The sequence below is a fragment of the Cetorhinus maximus genome, chromosome 4, assembly GCF_964194155.1.
Source record: "Cetorhinus maximus chromosome 4, sCetMax3.hap1.1, whole genome shotgun sequence".
NCBI classification, from domain to species: domain Eukaryota; kingdom Metazoa; phylum Chordata; class Chondrichthyes; order Lamniformes; family Cetorhinidae; genus Cetorhinus; species Cetorhinus maximus.
Genome location: NC_135882.1, coordinates 100,743,674 through 100,764,227, shown reverse-complemented (window position 1 = coordinate 100,764,227; position 20,554 = coordinate 100,743,674). Strand labels below are relative to the sequence as shown.

Genomic DNA, 20,554 nt, shown 5'->3' with positions numbered 1-20,554 from the left:
ATTTGGCATATTCTTTCCCATGAGGTCTTTTTTGGGTCATGTGCATTGTATTATTAAATCAATTAAACTGATTGTATCTTGTCAGTGACAAACTTTCATCTGGAACATCAACATGTAGCTGTGGGACACACCAGCCTACAGATATTATTATTTCAGTAGAACACAGGATCTTACATCCTTTGGTGATGAAACGAAGAAAATCCTGGATCTCTGTCAGAGTTTGAAGAGATTGCAGCTTGGTAAGTCGGCTCCTCAGTAGCAGCGTGTCAATGCTGGAATAATTCTAAGGAAAAAAATTGAACTCGTTTTTATAAATATATGTCATGTGTTATCAAATACAACTTCAATATATGTGTTCTTTCCTTAGAACCTTGCAGTTGATTCCCTGCTTTTTCTCTCCCTCCTTTCCTAAATAGCGGTATTAATTTTTTTAACTGTCAATCTGCTGGGTCCATTCTAGAATCTAGAGAATTGTGGAAAATCATAACTAGTGCATCCAATATCTCTGTAGCTATCTCGGTTAGAACCTTAGGGTGTAAGCCATCAAATTCCTAGAATTTGCTGTTTTTTTTAGTCCCTTAAATTTCTCTAATACTTTATTTCTGATATTAATTATTTTAAGTTCCTCCTCCTTGTTAGCCCCTTGGTTAAACTTTGATATGCATTTTGTGTCTTCTGCTGTAAAGTCAGGCACAAAATATTTGCTCTGCCATTTCCTCATTCCCCATGATAATTTCTCCAGTCTCCATTTCAGCCACTCTCTACTTTGTATGTTTATAAAAGCTATTACAATTTGTTTTAATATTCCTGGCTAGTTTACTCTCATATTCTATTTTTTCTCTTTTTAGCAACTTTTTGGTGGCCCCTTGGTTACTAAAACCCTCCCAATCCTCGGACTTACTACTAATCTTTGAAAGATAATAAGCCTCTCCTTTTAATTTAATACTACCTTTAGTATTCCTAGTAAGACACAGATGGATCTTGCTTCCTGAGTTATTTTTTAATGGAACATATTTTTATTGAAGATTTTGAATAATGCTTCTCATTGTTTGTTTACCGCCACACCTTTTAGTCGATTTACACAATGAACCTTAGCCAGCTTTCCCCTCATATGTAAATGGCTTTAAGTTTCTTGTTTTGCACTCCAGTATGTTGCTCTCTAACTTAATACAGGATTCAATTGTATTATGATCACTTTTCCCTCCAGAGGAGCTTTTATTTTGAGGTTACAAATTGACCTGCCTCATTGCACAATACTAGATCTAAAATAGCTTTGTCCCTGGTTGGTTCCTCAACCTATTGCTGAAGGAAGCTGTCGCAAAAGCATTCTACTAACTTATCTTCCAGAATACCTTCGTGCATTTGATTCACCTAGTCTAAAGGAAGATTAAAATCCCCCACAATTATTACATTGTCTTTGTTACAGGCTCCAATTGTTTCTTGTTTAATGCTCCGTCTAATAGTATAATGATCATTAGGGGCCCTATAAACCACTGCCACCAGTGTTTTCTGACAGAAGAAGCATGGAAGATACAGTGTTCATAATCACCACCAAAATTGATTCTACTTCTTGATCTTCTGAGTCAAGATCCTTTCTTACGATTGTCCTCATGTCATCCTTTATTATCAAGGTTGCTCCTCCTCCTTTTAATTCTGCCTATCTTTCCAAAATGTTGTGTACCCTGGAATATTTCCCAACCTTGCTCACCTTGGAACCATGTCTCTGTAATGGCGAACAGATCTAAACCATTTAACTGTGTGTCTAGTTCATCGATCTTGTTACAAATGCCTCGTGCATTCAGATACAGTCAATTATTTTTAACACTATTTCTTTTCAAGAGCCTTATTTACTGATGCACCAGTGCCATTAAACTCTGTTCCCTTGTGTCCCCTTACTGCCTCGATATTTCTCTTCGGATTTCTAAATCTCCCTTCACCTGACCCTCAATTCTACCCCTCATCCCCACAAGGACGATTCAGCAGGACAACAATCTCAGTCTAGTTTAAGTGGAGCAATGGAACAGCCTCCTCTTTCCCCAGTACTGGTGCCAGTGCCTCAATCAAAACCCCTACATCCCACACAACTCTGAGCTAAGCATTTAATTCTCTAATCTGTTTGACTTTATGCTAATTGGCACATGGCTCAGGTAACAATCTAGAGATTACTACCTTTAAGTTTCTACATTTTAATTTGGGCCATATCTCCTCAAATTCTCAGCAGAACATCATTTCTAGCTCTTCCTATGCCGTTGGTTCCTATATGGACTACAAATGGATCCTTCTGCTCAGATTGTAAGTTTGTCTCCAGCCACAAGATGTCTCTAACCTTGGCACGGTGCAGGCTGGACTCCCGTTGTGCACGCTGTACCTCAGTTAGTAGCACTCGTGTCTCTGAGTAAGGAGGCTGTAGGTTCAAGTCCCACTTAAGGGGACTCGAGCACAAAAATCAAGGATGGCACAGCAGTGCAGTACTTAGGGAGTGCTGCATTGTTGGAGGGGCCATCTTTTAGATGAAAAGAATGTCATCTCAGGTGAATGTAAATGATCCCATAGCACTATTTTGAAGAAGAGCAAGGGAGTTATCCCCAGTGCCCTAGCCAAGATTTGTCCCTCAATCAACGTCACAAGAACAGATTATCTCATTATTATCACAATGCTATTTGTGGGAGCTTGCAGTGTGCAAATTGGCTGCCATATTTCCTACATTAGAACAGTGGCTACACTTCAAAACTACTTTATTGCCTACAATGCACTTTGAGGCATCCGGTGGTCCTGAAAGGCACTATATAAATACAAGTTCTCATTTTTTCTTTTTTGTGCTCTAGAAATCTGAAGAATATATGGCTAACCTGATACAGTAAGTCCTCACTTAACATTGACTCACAACCTTATTTCACTTTAATGTTGTTAATACTGTCAGTATATCTGTTTAATATTTCCAGTGTCACTGTTGTTTGCCACAGACTTCCTCTTCAGTGGTCTATCTGCTCACATGACTTTTCACAGAGCACTTCAACCTTCACCCCGAGTACCTCTTCCTCCTGCTCCCCCCTTGCTGACTACCCTCCTCGACCCCCAGCCTTATCTACTCTCCTCACTTGCCTCTCAACCTCTGTTCTTAGTTGAGTTCTTGGTGGCTTATAACTTCAGGCTTCGCTCCTGGCTTCATTTCTGAACTTTCACTAAGTCCTGCTCTCCATCTAGTGGCAGGGGTTGGTCAGTGCAGATAGTCAGGGCTTCAGCTGCAAACTGCACCAGCCAACTTCTGCCTCTAGATGGAACCTGGTCAATCTAAAAGTATTGAGTAGTGAGGCGAGTACTGTACAGTACTGTAATTTTTAAAGCATTTAATTGTACTCTGTATTGTACTTCTTTTACATTTAGAGATGCATTTTGTTTTGCAAGTTATTTCAGCTAGGAATGCACAGTGCTGCACATGTATGGTACAGTATTTCAACTTGTACATTTTTTTCTGGGCAAGAAATGCCCAAAGGAACCTAACTTCAGCTTTAGCATTGATTCCTATGGGAACCCACTTTAAGGGATTCACTTAAAGTTTCGATTTTCAGAACCGCAAGCACAACTTTAAGTGAGGACTTATTGTAATTAGATGGCTACTTTCTTAAATTATAGCACATATAGCATATAAAGTCTCTGATAAATCTACAATCAATTCCATCCTTCCTTCAATCAATTCTTGACCATATGCCAGATACTTACCTGCATAAAAATTTGGATACTATTATTGACATAGTATTTGGCACGGTCAAAGTCATCCTGCAGGATGTACAGGAGGCTCAGTTCCTGGCTGTAGCGGCTTTCAATAACAATTTTCCGTTGGTCAACCTTCATTGCATTGTCAATGAATGTCAGCAAAGACTGGTCAACTTCACCCAACTGCAATAATTTCACTTTACTACGCATCATGTGTGGCAAATAAGTTTCCTAAAAAACAAATGCAAGAATAAAACATGTTCTCAGAATCCTTTAAACATCTACACAAGCACATAACTCCCTGAATAATCATTTTTACATTAAAATAAAAACATTTCTGTTTATCTCTATGTCTTTTTCTTTTGGATGCACCAGGACCCATTTGAGGTGGTTCATGATTACAAATGGATAAAATGGTCTTGTCCTCGCCAAACTATAACACTGTACAATTTAGCAGCCTAGTTGACAACTTCCAGGCTTTTCAGGGAAAAAAAACATGGATGCATTTGGAAAAACATTTTCCTTTTAGGGTTCGTATTTTTATCTTCATATTTCTCTACCTGAGCTAACTGGAAGCTGAATGAGTGGCACTCAACCCTAAAGTGGTACACACCCAGAGACTGACGAAACCTTGAGTGGTGCTTCAAAAGATTCACACCTTCGATACAAAATTGAACTTTAATTAGTCATTGTACATTGCAATTAGATGAGAAAAGCACACTAAGTAGTGGAAAAAGCAGTAACTACAAATTAATAGGTACACATTTGTATTCATCATAGCAATCAACAGAAAGATGAAGAAAATGTGGCAAAGGCAAATGTTTCCACCATCCACTTTCATAGTGAGTGCAAGATTATGTGATTTGCGCAGTATTGATTAGGTGTTAGGAAATAGTTCACTGTAACCTGGTCCCAAGCATTCCAGACTGGAGAGGTTAGTGTATTAATATTGTTGGGAAGGAACTGACAGAATGTGACACCACCATCTATTGGTTCAAAACATAAACTACAACTTGGTACATAATGTCAGTGAAATGTCTCTGGGTAATTTAGACAGCAAACATCAGCCCCCTTCCCTGGCCCCTGTGCACTGACAGTAAAAAAGACAAAACAGCCTGGCGCCAAGCTCTAAAATTAAATGTGCAACTACCCAGGAGCTAATTACGTTATCTGCCTCCCTTTGCACATTCTCTTGAATGCTGAAGGTGCCAATTAATTAGAACTAAAAAGTTTTACTAATTTCTGCATGTGTTAATCATAGTTAATTGGGGACTAATTGAATGAATACCTGTTTGATTTGTAGTAAGGAATAGGTACATCAGGGACTAGCCTGAGGCTGTTGAATTGGTTCAGCTTCAGTATGAGGGCTAGCTTGGTGGGTGTGATGATCTACTATATAACCAATTTGGACATTTGGGATAATAGCGATTGCAAGTGCTCTATTTACGCAGTTTACTTATCTTGGATAAGTGCCTCATCAATCAGCCTTTCAGTTTCAACATTGGTTCATTGTGACAGTACAGTTCACACGTTAAAAAGCAATTCAAAGAATATCCTACATATTCTAAGTGCAAACGTCTACAATAAAATATACATGAATTATCATTCATTTATTGCTCCAATATCTTGACACATGAGGAAAACATTTAGCACATGAAGTTAGATTTCTGGAAGCTGAACAATCGACATGCTGTGGCAAAGGGTTGGCTCACTTTTCTTCTATATTGAGAACTATATTGCTCTCCAATGTTTGGTCTACGTGTGCTCAGTAACATCTTAAATAACTCAAGTGAACACACCAAACAAAACAGAAGAGTGCAAATGTTAACCATCATTTTTGCAAATTACTTTTAAATAAAGCTTCTGGAGACAAAGTTCTTCTATTAAGAGATTTCCATTGATTTCACTCAATCTTTTGGTATATGATTAACACACGAGGTCTATGGTGTTGAAACAAAGAATGTACCCAAAACTTGAAGCACTTTTGTTCACCTGATAGAAAGGATCAGTCCATATCTCATCTAAATTTACAGGTGTTTTGTCACTGAGGTTGACGGTGGAACAGTATTCTAGTGATTTCCATTCAGTCAGGTGACTGTAACACTCCAAAGCTGCAATATCCCAAAAGTCTCTCTCTGCATCTGTAGGGTTTCCATCTACCCAATCATCAGAATTCAGGGCCTGCCAAATCAAATCCATATTAACTCTAAGAATAGGTTAGAAATATTATCGTATAGTTCATGCAATGCTACTTACTGATGCCCTACATATACATACAAAGAAAAGGTCTTCAACAAAAAAAGGCAAAATGACAAGAAACGTTGACAATAAAAGGCTCTGCAGGCAAAACAGAAGTATTCATTTGGAAGCAATATAACCAATGTCTACACCAGTTTTACTTAGATTTTTACTGGTACCATTCCATCAATCTGGTAATAAAAGAAATCCATGAATTTGTCCCCACATTTTCCTTTTGCATTCACCAAAACTTCAATGTGCTTGTGAGATGAGTAGTAATGTTTTGGGAACACTCTCATCTCCAAGTTCCTCTCCAAATCAAACACCACCCTGACTTGGATATATATCCTTCATCATCACTTACTGTCTAATTAGAACTCTCCTGTTTAATGCATTCCAGCGTCATCAGCACAAGGTTAATGTAAGATCACCAGCAGCTTCTCAACGCAATTGGAGATAAGGAATAAATGTGGCCTAGCCAATGATGACCACATTAAGCAAACAAAAAAAAGGCTATGCTTACAATTCACTATACAGCTGCTGTGATACAAAAAAACATTTACAATTGCTTCCATTGCACACAAAACATATTCAATTCATTGTGCTAAAATCACAACCTTTTGACTATAGTGAACAGGAGAAAGGGCAGCCAGCTATCACACTAGTCAGACTGTCAGTTTTCTTACAGTCACTTTTACCTGATCATATAACTGTACTGCCTCTGCATAATCACTTTTTGCTTCTGCCAGTAGTGCCTTTTGAGTGATGAACTTTGTGCCAATTTTTTCACTGAAGATCCCACGCAGGACATCATAATCCCCTAGCGATCGGTACAACCTGCAAAAAGATAAAAGTCAAGCATTCAAAGCTTTCAGAACTAACATTCACCGAATTTAAAATACATTTTTACATTACCCTAGTTGTTCAGTGCGTAGTAACACCATAATGAGCTAATAAGAGAGCTAAATAGCCAACTGACACTTCAAATCGCGGTTCATACAATAATGCTTTGGCCAGATATTCAGAAGTGACTGTGGTAAAAATCAGGGCCTTTGGATGAAGAAGGAAGCAAAGGAAAGTAACAAGGGAAAGTACATTTTTATAACGGGTTGCTTTACTATTTTAATAAACACGTTTGGACTTACTTAGCCAGCTCTACCCATCGAGCAGTGTCAGGAGGCAGCTGGTTTTGGGCTCGTGCTCTTTTTGCTAGAGGTTCTTCTGGAGCGGTGGGATGGTTTAAACTCAGCTCCAGAAGTAGAATTCCCATTGGCTGTTGTAAACTGGTTAAGGCAGTTGAGCTTATAATACAGGGATCAAGATTCAGCAGGTCTGGGTCCTGCCGACTCATATCCTTGGCAAGCAAAACAGGACAGAACAGTACAACACATCAAAATCTATGTTGTTTAATCTTTATCTCCAAATACAACAGGCTTTTATAATAAAAGTGATCGCCTCATTTCTATAATGCATAAATCAGGCAAACACACAAATTACTCAAATGATAAGAAACCATTTGGAGTGGATACAGAATGTAAATTGAGTTTAAATTTAATCAACCTAATTAAACCAGAAAAAGCTTAACTTTCATTTTATCTACTTCCACAAAACCTTTAAAAGGTACTAAATTCTATATTTTACCATAGGCTTCATATTTTAACATTGCTAAACATTACAGCAATCCCCATGACTTTTTCTTTCACCAATTATCAATCAAGATTCATGCCTAACAACAATTTTATAGATTTATATATTACATGAAGTGTTCAATTACAATATTTTTTACCTGAAATTATCCTCCCTATTTCCACCAAATTTCTTATCCCATTTAAGTCTCAATCTCATTGCAGCCCATTGCTTCCCTTGGTACAAAAACTACCCTCTGCAACATCAAATCCACATGGTGTAATCTTAAACATATTTCCTGACTGACCAGAGCAGGAGTCCACTGCTAGATTGGACTGGCCCATTTATCTTCCCCATCACAGCAAGCCAAAGAACTCTGCAGTCCTCCAATTATGCTGCTATCTGGTGATATTAGGTCCTGCAGCGCCTAACATTTTATGGGCAAATCTATGCCTGTGCATTATTGACATAAACATAGGAAACTTAAGAGAATTGGTCTTTTGCACTTGGGCAGAACTATTTAAATAAACAGATGGTTTCAGTGGACGTATTTTAAAAGCAGCGCAAACGATCAAGGAAATTTGCACGTACAACTGTCATAAATCAGTTAAATGATAATTTCCTTGGAAAAAATGGTGTAATTCCACTGTTATGTTGTTGTTATGTCAAAAAGCTCGAGCAAATTTCAGGTCGATATGATTCATCGAGCTTCAAATGTCCAACATCAAAGCACCCATATTGTTGTCACTGCCAGCTCTGACTATCCTTTATGTCCAAGCCCTTTCCTCCTGGTCTCCTTTGAACTGGATGCTCATCAAGTTTATTCTTTGCCATCCCTCCCCATCTTTCCTTCAAGATTAATCTCATTCATAAAATATCCTCATTTTTTTCAGCACTTTCAAACCTTGTGCTTAATCACCCTTCTTCACCTCAATTCTATGGCTGACGTCATCAAGGTTGACATTATCACACCCTTCAACATAAACCTACCCTAAACTCCCCATCACCCCCAACCTACTCTAAACTCCACTATCAACCCCAACCTACCCTAAACTCCACTATCACCCCCAACCTACCCTAAAACCTGCTAATCACCCCCAGCCTACTTTAAAACCTATCACCCCAACCTACCCTAAACCCCACTATTTTAACAATGCTTTATATCTGCCTTTCCTGGCAAAAGTACTGCCACATAAGTCTATTCCCACCTATCCTCTTTCAGCATCCTTCAATCTGGTTTTGGCCCCTGCACAGATTACTGAAACTCCACTACCCAAAGTTACAAACAATATGTGACTGTGACCATGGTTCACTTCCAGTCCTTATTCCCCCTTCTTTAACAATATTGTCTTCAAATGTCTCTCCTCTATATGGCAGCGATCTTTCTGCACAACAATTTCTAAATGATGAAGAGGAGGGAATCAAGGTCCTTCCTCTTTCTTATTTACACAATACTCCCTATCCATGGGTTGTATGAAATTATTTTCGCTGCTAAGGAAGTCTAGGACTGGGGTGGGGGCGGGAGGAGAAGAGATGGTCTAAAAATGAGAGCCAAACCTTTCCAGAATAAAATTAAGAAATACTTTTACACACAAAGTTTGGAACTCTCTTCTGCTAACAGCAATTGATGCAAGATCAATTGTAAATTTTAAATCTGAGATGAATAGATTTTTATTATCCAACAGTATTAAAGTAAATAGGGCAAAGGTGGATATATGGATTTAGATCGCATTGTGGCCACAATCTCATTGAATGGCGAAGAGATTCATGGGGCTAATTGTTCTATGTTCCTATCAGTTTTCCCACCTCAATGCTCCAGTGTTAGAGAATCAAAATGCTTCAACCCTCCAACTCGAACCCTCCAACCCAGATAGTCAGTCCTTTACTTCACCACTGGTGGGCTGATCATTCAACTACTAAATGCCTGGCCTCCAGAGCTGCTTAAAAGTTCTCTCCACCTTACTAAATCGCTGCCTGTTTTTAAAAATCTCTTATAACCCTACAGCACTCCATCCTAACTCTTTTCCATTTTACTTCCCTCTCAATCCATTGCTTTTTCTGCCTCCTGACTTAATATAAGGAACATTATAGAAAAGCAGAAACACAGAAACTGATACACAATATAATGAGATAATTACCACAAATAAAGCATGGCATGAAGATCAACCAGCTAACTAACCAATTTGCAAATACAGCTTATAACTCTATATTATTGTTATAATAATTTAAGAAGTTTTATAAATTTTCTTATAGCTGTGATTCAGACTTTTGACAACAGACTACCAATAGAGATTCATAATAATTAGTTTGAATGACAGTAGCTTACACCCTCCTAAAACAGATATCAAAATTGTAATTAGTAAATTAATAAATAATTATATTAAGCAGCCATTTTCCTTACCTGAATACAGGTTACAAATGGTGGGAAACACAAAGTTGTACTATTAAGTAAAGAACTAAAATGTTCCATGAGTTCTTTTCCAATGCCACTCATTTCATCAGTTGTTTTAGATTTTTTCACTTCTTCCAGAATTCCAGAAAATAGGGAACTGAAAAGTTGTTTAGCAAGTGAATGGTCTTTCTGCAAAAGAATTAGAAACTCTGGGATATTTTCTGCAGCTACTGTAAAGAACATATCTTTTTATTTTTTGTTGGACTGTGGTAAAATTACAATGGCAATAGTTGAAAGACATGTCCACTGCAACAGGATGAGAGATGTATACAATGATGCAGTCCTGGAACAGAGTGTGCCATGAAAGATAGGATGGTGCCTGAAAGGAATCCTGGACCAAGGGAGCTGCCTGACAACAGCATTTGAACTGGCTCCTGACCAGGTGACCAGGTTGAGAGAGAGAGAGCAGGGCTGAATAGCTCCTAGTCTGAAAGGAACAAGACCTAAAACCTCTTTCTACTGTGTGGAAGATTCCAGTAATTCCACAATATTAGCTAACTTTTTTTCCTCCTCATATCTCTATAACCTGCTATCTCTCTGAAAACCCCTGTCAAGAGGCAAAGGGGAAAATCACTGTTAAGAGACTTTGAAAGGCAAGTGCTTAACCAGTGAACTACAGACTGAAAGTGCTGGAAGACCACCTTGTGTCATCAATGGAAAGGAATTTGGAAGATATCGATCAAAATCAACCCATTGAATTTTGTACTCCGGATTGGTGATATTGAACTGTTTTATCCCACCCTTAAAATCCATTCTTGGCGTGTCTTATGTGTGTGTGAGAGTCTAGGGATTTAAGAAGGGGATAGAGTTTAAGTTATAGTGTTAGAAGTTAGCAGTTCATATTTCTTTCTTTTGCCACTAAAGACAATTTGTTCAATAAACAGTTATTTACTTAGATAAAAGCAAAATACTGTGAATGCTGGAAATCTGAAACAAAAACAGAAAATGCTGGAAAAACTCAGCAGGTCTAATAGCATCTGTGGAGAAAAAAAAAGCAGAGTTAACGTTTTGAGTCCGTATGGCTCTTCTTCAGTTATTTACTTATTAAGTTTACAAATCTGGTGCTTGTATTCTGTTAACCTAAATTAAACAGTTAGGTAGAATTGGGGCAATCTGGTGGTTTGGTCAAATTTTTTTCACATTTGTCGGGGCCCTGGGAACAGTGGGGCTTGATATTATAGGGCACTATTCCCAGTGAGTCATGATACTACCTCCTGAGAATTCACCCACCAACCAGGCTCAGCTGACAGCTGACACAGGAATGTTGGGCCAAATGGACTCTTTCAGCTGTGTGAATTCTTGGGTCAAATCACTCACCAACGAGACTTACCAAACAGCTGCTACAAACAGCACTCCTTAAAGATTTTGAAAAGGTCAATGACTCCTTTACATTGGGCCCTCTCCACTCCAGAAGTGGTGCTGCTTGGAAGGCTGGGTCTGATTGATCTTATTTTACAAGTGCAAACAAAGCTGAAGAGTTCAAGAGTTGTGCAATCTTCACCATTTTTCTGGCTATTTACCACTATTATTTTTACCATAAGAGTAACTCATATAATACCTAGCCTGCAGTCATTGAAACAGCTTTACACAAAAACTAACTTAAAATTTTTGTCACAAATTATCCTGAAGACAAAAAGCTTTCACAAGTAATTAATCTTTCATTTTGATTTCAGGTGTATGCAGGGGGAGTAAATACTAAAATCAAGAAGTATTCTATACATCTAAATAAAGGCATTTCAAAATTATTGTACATGTTGCAAGTTAATAGTAAAGGTATAGAACAATAAATTTTCCAAAATAAAATCAGTAAATACTTGTCAGCTAATATGTACTTATTTAGACAAGGCTAAAGTTGTTGGATTTTATTTACAGACCTGAGCTAGAGCCTGCAGTGGAGCAATTAAACTACTGAATTTGATCTGAATGTCAGGCAGATCTCCAACACGATAACATCTGTACAAAGTAACCTGTGTGTCACGTTTCATCCTCTGTTCAGTTTTCATTTCCTGAAAAAATATCAAGTAATGTTTAATGTAACCAGCCTGCTGGTTTCTCATACCAGGTTAACCCATAATTATCAAACTCTATTTTTAATCAGTACAAAGGCAAAAAGTACATTCAACTAACCTCCTAATGAGTAAGCTGTGTCTTTCCAGTGAAGCAAAGACTAAAATGATGAATATCCATGACTACAATTAGTGGCATTTCTTTTAACCAGGGGGATTGTTTTATTATCAAAAATGCTCAGCACCCTTTAGCCTCTTACTTCATTTTTAAAAACTTTTGAGGCAAAATTGCTGTCATCAATATTTGTAATGAATATCACTGCAATCGTCTGAATTTCCTCTGCACTGAATTTGCCAACACATTTATTTTAAATAGTTACCAAAAACGTTAAATAGCATAGAGAAATTTTATGTGAATGCAGGAACTTATTCATTACAAATCTTGCTGTGATTAATTTTAGCTCCTCGGGGTCAAATTTTCAGTGAGGTGTAACATACCTGGAACAAGAGACCTAATCCAATAACTTATAAATTTATCTTTTCTCGGTAGCAGTAAAAGAAAGATAGCATTGATCATTCAATTAGAGAATTGACTGGTCAATACTGGGACCCTGCTCTTGCACAACAAAAATGGCAATGTTTTTTCCCCCAAAAATATTCTTGAAAAGTTACAAGGAGTGAAAAAGATATAAAAAATTTGTATCTGGGCTGCAAGCTACACGGTGGAACTTGAAGAGCAATAAGTAATGCAAGCTGATATTTTATAGCCCATTGATGTGAACTACAATCTTCAAAAGAATTTCTGGATACAGACCATTACCTGTAATGAAGCTCATTTCTATGTTGCTGCCAGTAAAATATAAAGGTTTATAGTTTCAGTGGTTATCCTGGCTTACCCAGCTGGTGTAATTCAAAATTAACCTCTCCTAATTTGTTTTTCATTTGTTTATAGATAATGCACAATATTCAAAAGAAACATTTTTGTGATAAACAGACCCTGCTCTAACATACTGAAATATATCAAATGTTTCCTGCACTATTTATTGGAATTTTCTAGCAGATAACACGTTTGTGTCAAAAGAGTAACTATTTCTGAGTTCATTCTGTGAACCTGCAGACGCTGAAGGGACCGCAGCAAATATTCACATTTTAGTAGCAAAATACCTAAGGGGACACAAAATTTTAAATGTTATTTCTGCTGAAGCACCTTAAAAAAAAAAGTTAAGCAGAATTACCTTTGCCAGATGCTTTTCCTGAATGCTCCTTCTGGCAAAGATTAGGCTCTCTTTCTCTCGATCTTTGAGGAATCTCCGCCTCAGGCGGAGGATGTCTGCCCTCTGGTCAGCTACTGCTGTAATGAATAAAAACATCAGTTAATCTCCTATGGAATTGCTCACGATCAAAAAAATCATATTCATCCTCCTGATGCTTCGCCCACTCTCTAATTCTGTGTGTCCTTGTATCATTCTATTAGTTTTCTACTCTTTCTCATCCCTTGTATCAGAACAGGGATTAAAGCTCCTTGAGCTTGTTCTGCCATTCAATAAGGCCATAGCTGATCTCTATATTAATTCCATCCACCTGCCTTGTCTTTATTCTTTCATACCCTTATCTAGCAAAAATCTATCATCTCAGGCTTACAATTAATTGAGCTACTGCATGAAGAAGTGTTTCCTAACTTCTCTCATTCATGTCTGGCCTCTGATTTTAGGGTTTAGGCCTCTTGGCCAAGACTCCCCCACCAGCAGAAAAAGATTTCTCTTTACCTACCCTGATAATTCCTTTTAAAATCTTAAAAAGCTCAATTCAAGCAGTTCTTAAATTTTCTATATTCTAGGGATTGAAGTTTGTGTAAGTGACCACCGCATACTCCTTGTGGAAACAAAGTCCCTTCTTCACACAGAATATGCTCTATCGTGTTGTATGGCACTACCATCGTGCTAAGTTGGATAGGTTCAGACAGATCTACAAGTTCAGAACTGGGCACCCATGTAGCACTGTGGCCCATGAGTAGCAGCAGAACTGAATTCCAATCTGTAACCTCATGCCCTGGCATATTCCTCACGCTATCATTACCATCAAGCCAGGGGGATCATCCCTCGTTCACTGAGGAGTGTAGGCACTGGCATAATCACTACCTGTGAAGCTATAACACAGGACTACATCCATGTTAAACAGCAGAAGCAGTATGCTACAGACTGATTATGCGAACCCACAACCAGTTGTGCCCCTAGTCCAAGCGGTTCCAGTACAGCTATAACACGAGATGTCAGCTGTGGCTCAGTTCATAGCACCCTTGCCTTTGAGTCAGAAGGTTGTGGGTTCATGTCCCACTCCCGGAAAAAAAAAAACAAGAACTGTTAATGTACTCGAAAGAGTTACAGCTATAACACGGCATCTACCCGGCAATGTGGAAAATTGCCCAGGTATGTCATGTACGCAAAATGCAGGACAAATCCAACCCGGCCAATCACCACCCAATTAGTCTACTCACGATCATCAGTAAAGCAATGGAAGGGTCACCAACCTGCTCACCGAAACTCAGTTTGGGTTCTGCCAGGACTACTCGGCTCCTGACCTGGTAATAGTCTTGGTCCAAACAGGCACCAAAAGTGCTGAATGTCAAAGGTGTGAGAATGACTGCTCTTGACCTCGAGGCAGCATTTGACTGAGTGGGGCATCAAGCAGCCAGAGCAAAATTGAAGCCAATGGAAAGAACGGAAAATTTTCCACTACCTATAGTAATACCTAGGAAGACATTGTGGTTGTTGGAAGCCAATCATTTCAGCCCCAGAACATCACTGCAGGGCAATCCACAGGTCAGTCTCCGAGACCCAACCATCTTCAGCTGCTTCATCAATGACCTTCCCTCCATCATAAGGTCAGAAGTGGGGATGTTCGCCGATGTTTGCGGTGTTCAGTGTCACTTGCAACACCTGAGATAATGAAGCAGTCCATGCTTGCATGGCTAAGTACACTTAGCTGCCTACATTAGCCTTTAACAGATTTTTTTTTTTGTACAACTTTTAATCAATAAAACTACACACAAACATGGTGGAATATACACAGAAGAGGAAACATGGGAAATTATGGAAGAAAAATTATGAAGTACAAGCAATACATGAGAAATGTACATGAGAATTAAACTGTCGATGGGAGAGTTAAGACCTGGACAAAATTCAGAATTGGGCTAAGTGGCAAGTAACATTTGCACCACACAGGTGCCAGGCAATGACTATATCCAGCAAGAGAAGATTTAACCATCTTCCCTTGATGTTCACAATGGTATTACCATCACTGAATCCCCAACATCAATATCCTGGGAGGTCCCCATTGACCAGAACTGGATCAGCCATATAAATACTGTGGCTACAAGAACATGTCAGAGGCCAGGAATGTAACTCACCTCCTGACTTCCAAAAGCCTGTCCACCATCAACAAGGCACAAGTTAGGAGTGCGATGAAATACTCTCCACTTTCCTAGATGAGAGCAGCTCCAACAGCAATCAAGAAGCTTGACACTTTTCAGGATAAAGCAACCTCCATGAATGGCATCTTATCCACCATATTAGATATTCATTCCCTCTGTCACTGGTCCACCATAGCAACAAGATGCACGGCAGCAACTTGCTTTCAACATCACCATCCAAACCTGAGACCTCTACCATCTAGAAGACCAAGGACAACAAGCACACAGGGACATCACCACCTTCAAGTTCCCCTCCAAGTCACACATCATGCTGACTTGGAAATATGTCATCGTTCATTCACTGTCGCTGGGTCAAAATCCTGGAACTTCCTCCCTTAAAGCACTGTGGGTGTTCTTACAACACATCAACTGCAGCGGTTCCAGACAGCAGCTCATCACCACCTTCTCAAGGGCAATATATGCTGGTCCAATCAACGACACCTGCATCTTTTGAACAAAAGCTTTTTTAAAAATTGCTTGCCCTTTATATTCCAGCCCTCTAGTTATAAAGGCTAACAGTTCATCGGCCTTTTCAATTATATTTCTGTATCCGGCTACCACATTTTAGTGATCTGTGCACATGAACTTCTAAATCTCTTTCAACCTCCACTATTCCAAGCTTTTCACCATTTAAATAATACTCGGATCTATGCTTTCTCAGTCCAAAACGGATGACCTCACACTTAGTTGCGCTGAAATCCATCTGCCACAGTTTTGTCCACTTAATTGATCATCATTGTCTATAGTTTTACTCTCCCATCAACACCATTTAATTCTCACGTACGTTTATCAAGTATTGTCTGTACTTCATAATTTTCCATCAGTTTCCTCTTCTGTATATATTCCACCATGTTTGTGTGTAGTTTTATTGATTAAAAGTTGTACCAAAAAAAAAGAATCAGTTAAAGGCTAAGGTAGGCAGCTAAGTGTACTTAGTTAGAGGTAGAATCTGGGTCAGGCAGGCGAAATGAATCAGTGAGTCAGAAAACCAGAGAGTTGGAGTTTTAACCAGGGAGAGAACTTGGGAAAGAAAGTCTTATACTGAAGACTGCGTCACCTTCTAGTTGATGCCATGGTATGGGGCCTACTGAAGCACACATGGATGAGATGGAATATGTACAGAAGAGGAAAGTGATAAGAACATAAGAAATAGGAGCAGGAGTAGGTCATTCGGCCCCTCAAGACTGCCCTGCTATTCAATAAGATCATGGTTGATCTGCCCCAGGCCTCAACTCCTCTTTCATGCTAGATCCTCATAACCCTCAACTCCCCAATATTTCAAAAATCTATCTACATCCTCTTTAAGTGATCTAGCCTCCACAACTCTCTGGGGTAGAGAATTCCAGACATTCACTACCCTGAGAGAGAAGAAATTCCTTCACATCTCAGTTTTAAATAAGTGCCCCCTTATTCTGTAACTATGTCCCCTAGTTCGAGGTTCCTCCACTAGTGGAAACATCTTTTCAACATCTCCCCTGTCAAGCCCCCTCAGAATCTTGTACATTTCAATAAGGTCATCCCTCATTCTTCTAAACTCTAATGAATAAAAGCCTAACCTGTTTAGCCGTTCTTGACAAGTCAACCCCTCCATCCCAGGAATCAGCTTAGTGAATCTCTTTTGAACTGCCTCCAATGCCAGTATATCCTTACCAAAACTGTACACAGTAAGGTAAATTAAGTATAGACAATACATGAGAAACGTACATGAGAATTAAGCAGTGTGGATAGGAGAGTAAAACTATAGAGAGACAATGATGGTCAATTAACTAAGCGGGCAAAACTGTGACAGATTGATATCAGCACAACTAAGTGAGAGATCATCCATTTTGGACCAAGAAAGGATAGATCAGTGTATTATTTAAATGATGAAAAGCTTGGAACAGTTGAGGTTGAAAGAGATTTAGAGGTTCATGTGCACAAATCACTAAAATGTGATAGGCACAAAAAAAAATTGAAAAGGCCAATGGCACATGGATTCCAAAGACAAATGAAGAGGCAAACCTGATGCTCAAAGCTAAGCAGAAGTTAAAAGCGAAGCAGCAGTTTAGTATAGAGGCAAAACAGATTGGAGAAAGCCCAGGCCAAGCATGGAAGACCACGCATGAAAGGGAAAGGAGACCTCCGTTCAGTACTTTCCTGTGGGTAAATTGTGCAACTATGTCGCAGAGGTGCCCCTGCATATTATCATCATGCTGAAAAATGAAGAAATTAGTTTATCATTTAATGTTTCATAGATAACTTCCAGGCAAAACAAAACTGCTTCATTCTGAAGTAGTGTCCTCTCATCAACAATTGGATATAGCGACGTGTGAAACTTTGAAGTACTCGTTTCAGTAATTTATTTTGAATGGATATTTAAAATACAGTAATAATATTAAATGTCATTGATGATACCTTTTGTTTTACTATCAACTTCATCTCCTGGCACAGCAAGTCTCCTTTTGCCGAAGTCTGGACCAACAGGCTTCATTGTTGCTCTCTGTGGCCTCTCACTCCGTTTAGAATACACAAGTAATGAAGAGGACACTGATTCTGAGGAAGGAAGGGTGTATTCCGCAAAGGTGTCCAAACTACTCCCTGTTAACCAATTAAAATTCCGTGCACCTAGAGAAAGACATCAAGTATAACAAAAGGATAATAGTTATGTTCCATATTTAGAATATTTTTTGTCAGATAAGTCTAGGCATTTCTCAAACAGCCTTTCCTTATCAGCAATTTAGGAATTCAGATAAGAACATAAGAAATAGGAGCAGGAGTAGGGTATTTGCCCTTCTGAGCTCGCTCCGCCATTCAATAAGATCATGGCTGAACTTCTAACTCAGCTATACTTTCCTGCCCTTTCCCCTTAATCCTTTGGTAGACAAAAATTTACTGATCTCAGTTTTAAATATACTCAACAACTGAGCATCCAAAGTTCCTGGGGGTAGAGAATTCCAAAGATACACAATCCTTTGAGTGAAAAAAGTTCTCATTTCAGTCCTAAAAAGCCAGCCACTTGTTCTGAGACTGTGAAACCTAGTCCTATATTCCTCAGCCAGGGGAAACATCTTCCTAGTATCTGCTTTATGAAGCCCTTTGAGAATTTTATATGGCTCAATTAGATCACCTCTCATCCTTCTTAATTCTCGAGAATATAGACCTAATCTACTTTGTTCAAATTCTCTCACAGGACAATCCCCTTATCCCAGGAATCAGTAAAATGAACCTTCATTGAACTCCCTCCAAGACAAAAACATGCTTCCTTCAGTAAGGTGGCGGTAGACAGTAACTAAAAATCAATAATTTTCCTTGGGGTCTGTTGGGTCAAATTCAAATATAAGAACTCAAGTTAAAAAGGCATTTGGATTTGAACCTTACTAACAGTGAAAGAGTCAATTGGGCCACAATAGTCACAGTTTTTAGGCAGAGTGATATTTTGGTAAGGTGGTAATTTATTGCCTATCACTTAATTTCCCTGAGAAAGTGGGCGGTGAACCAATGGAGTAGCTTCCTTGGTGACTTTGGGGGACAGTCAAGAGTCAACTATGTTGGAGGGGAACTGGAATCACATGTAGGCCAGACCAGTTAAAGCTTTCCTTCGCTGTCATTCAGAATGTTAATGGACTAATTGTGTTTTTAACGACAATCTGAAAGTTGTGTGTTCACTTTTACTGATACTGTCTTTTTATTTTCAGATATTTTTGAAACTGAATTTAAATTCTCAAACTGGTGAGATTTGAAGTCACTTTCTTTGGATTATTAGTCCAGTAACATAGCCAGCATCCTAGGATAAAATGTTATATAAACAGAGTTGTCATTGATTAAAAATGCAAACAGATTACACTTACCAGGATTCTGAGTTGGTGTAAACTCATAATGGGTTAGGGTGGCCCTAATTTGGCCACCTTTTGACCTTTGACCTGCAGCTGATGCTTCTTGTGATGGGCTTCTAATACTACCTGATGTAGCCTGAGTTTCCACAAACAATGGAGTAAGAATTCTACTACACTGATGCCAACTCGAATCAATGCTATAATCCTAAAAAAAAGTGCAGATTGTAGAACAATGAGTGATATGCAATAAATAACACTTTACAAAATGAGATAAACATTAAACTTGGACGAACTCAATTCCTCTGCAGCCCTGTAGCAAAGATTATTTTTAAAAAGCGATTCTTTAAAAATATAAAGCAGAAACTGTCAGAGCAAACATACATCTATATATACGTATACACACATACAAATATACAGTGGGATCTGCTGCAGAATGTCCTGTAAGCATGCAACAATAAAAGGGATTAACGAATTTATCACAGCAGGTTTTAGAATGAGCTTCAGGAAGATGTCTAACTGGTCTGCTGAGTTCCTCTGGCTAAATAGGATGCATTGTAACATTTATTGTAAGGTAACAGTAAGAAGAAACACAAAAAAAACAAGTTGAACCTAGTAAATCTAGCCAGAGTTGCTATATGAAAAATCTAAACAAATTTATCATAAAAAAGTGAACTAGTTGATTAGCAATATTCAAGTGAAAAATAGACGGTAATAAAATCTGGCCTTGCCTGCATCACTCATATACAGAACAAATTAAAAGAAATCGGCATTTTTATTCTATATCAGAGCTTATAAAATAAGTGAACTCAAGTTTTTTTTTAAACAGGAGTAATAATGCATTTGCAGTCTTCAAAAGATTGAATTACATTACATCTGAATCTAGAAAAATACAGATGAAAGGCTAAACTAACACAACAAGCAAGTTTCTTGTATTTACTTGAAATTTGCATTCAGATAGGGGATATTCAAACATCTCACGGCTGTAGTCAGGGCTGCGACTTGTCATTTCCAGTAGAATATTGGTGGCTATACTGAGGTACTGGGTCTCTATCTTGTTGCAATACAATGATCCAAGAATGGCCATCATTCTGTCCAGGGTGCCAGTTGGAAGTCTGTTTTCATGACTCCAGAAGTTTCTGACATACAATCTGAAAGGAGATCACATCAAAAAACTCCTTTAAAAATCCATACTTCAAAAGTAATCAATATCAACTGACAAGATTCTACAGGAACCGTG

General features: G+C 38.5%; 1 protein-coding gene across 1 annotated transcript in view; it reads right to left on the bottom strand.

The window, feature by feature from the left end:
- The window catches only part of prkdc (protein kinase, DNA-activated, catalytic subunit), a 238,827-nt gene that overhangs the window by 62,388 nt on the left and 155,885 nt on the right, over positions 1-20,554 (bottom strand). The window contains exons 57-67 of the mRNA XM_078540537.1: positions 20,255-20,465; positions 19,333-19,522; positions 17,900-18,109; positions 13,272-13,387; positions 11,905-12,036; positions 9,980-10,159; positions 7,098-7,306; positions 6,651-6,789; positions 5,707-5,895; positions 3,721-3,945; positions 175-283 (exon numbers count right to left, since the gene is read on the bottom strand). Coding sequence (XP_078396663.1) covers positions 175-283; positions 3,721-3,945; positions 5,707-5,895; positions 6,651-6,789; positions 7,098-7,306; positions 9,980-10,159; positions 11,905-12,036; positions 13,272-13,387; positions 17,900-18,109; positions 19,333-19,522; positions 20,255-20,465 — 1,910 coding nt within the window. The remainder of the gene's footprint in view (positions 1-174; positions 284-3,720; positions 3,946-5,706; positions 5,896-6,650; positions 6,790-7,097; positions 7,307-9,979; positions 10,160-11,904; positions 12,037-13,271; positions 13,388-17,899; positions 18,110-19,332; positions 19,523-20,254; positions 20,466-20,554) is intronic.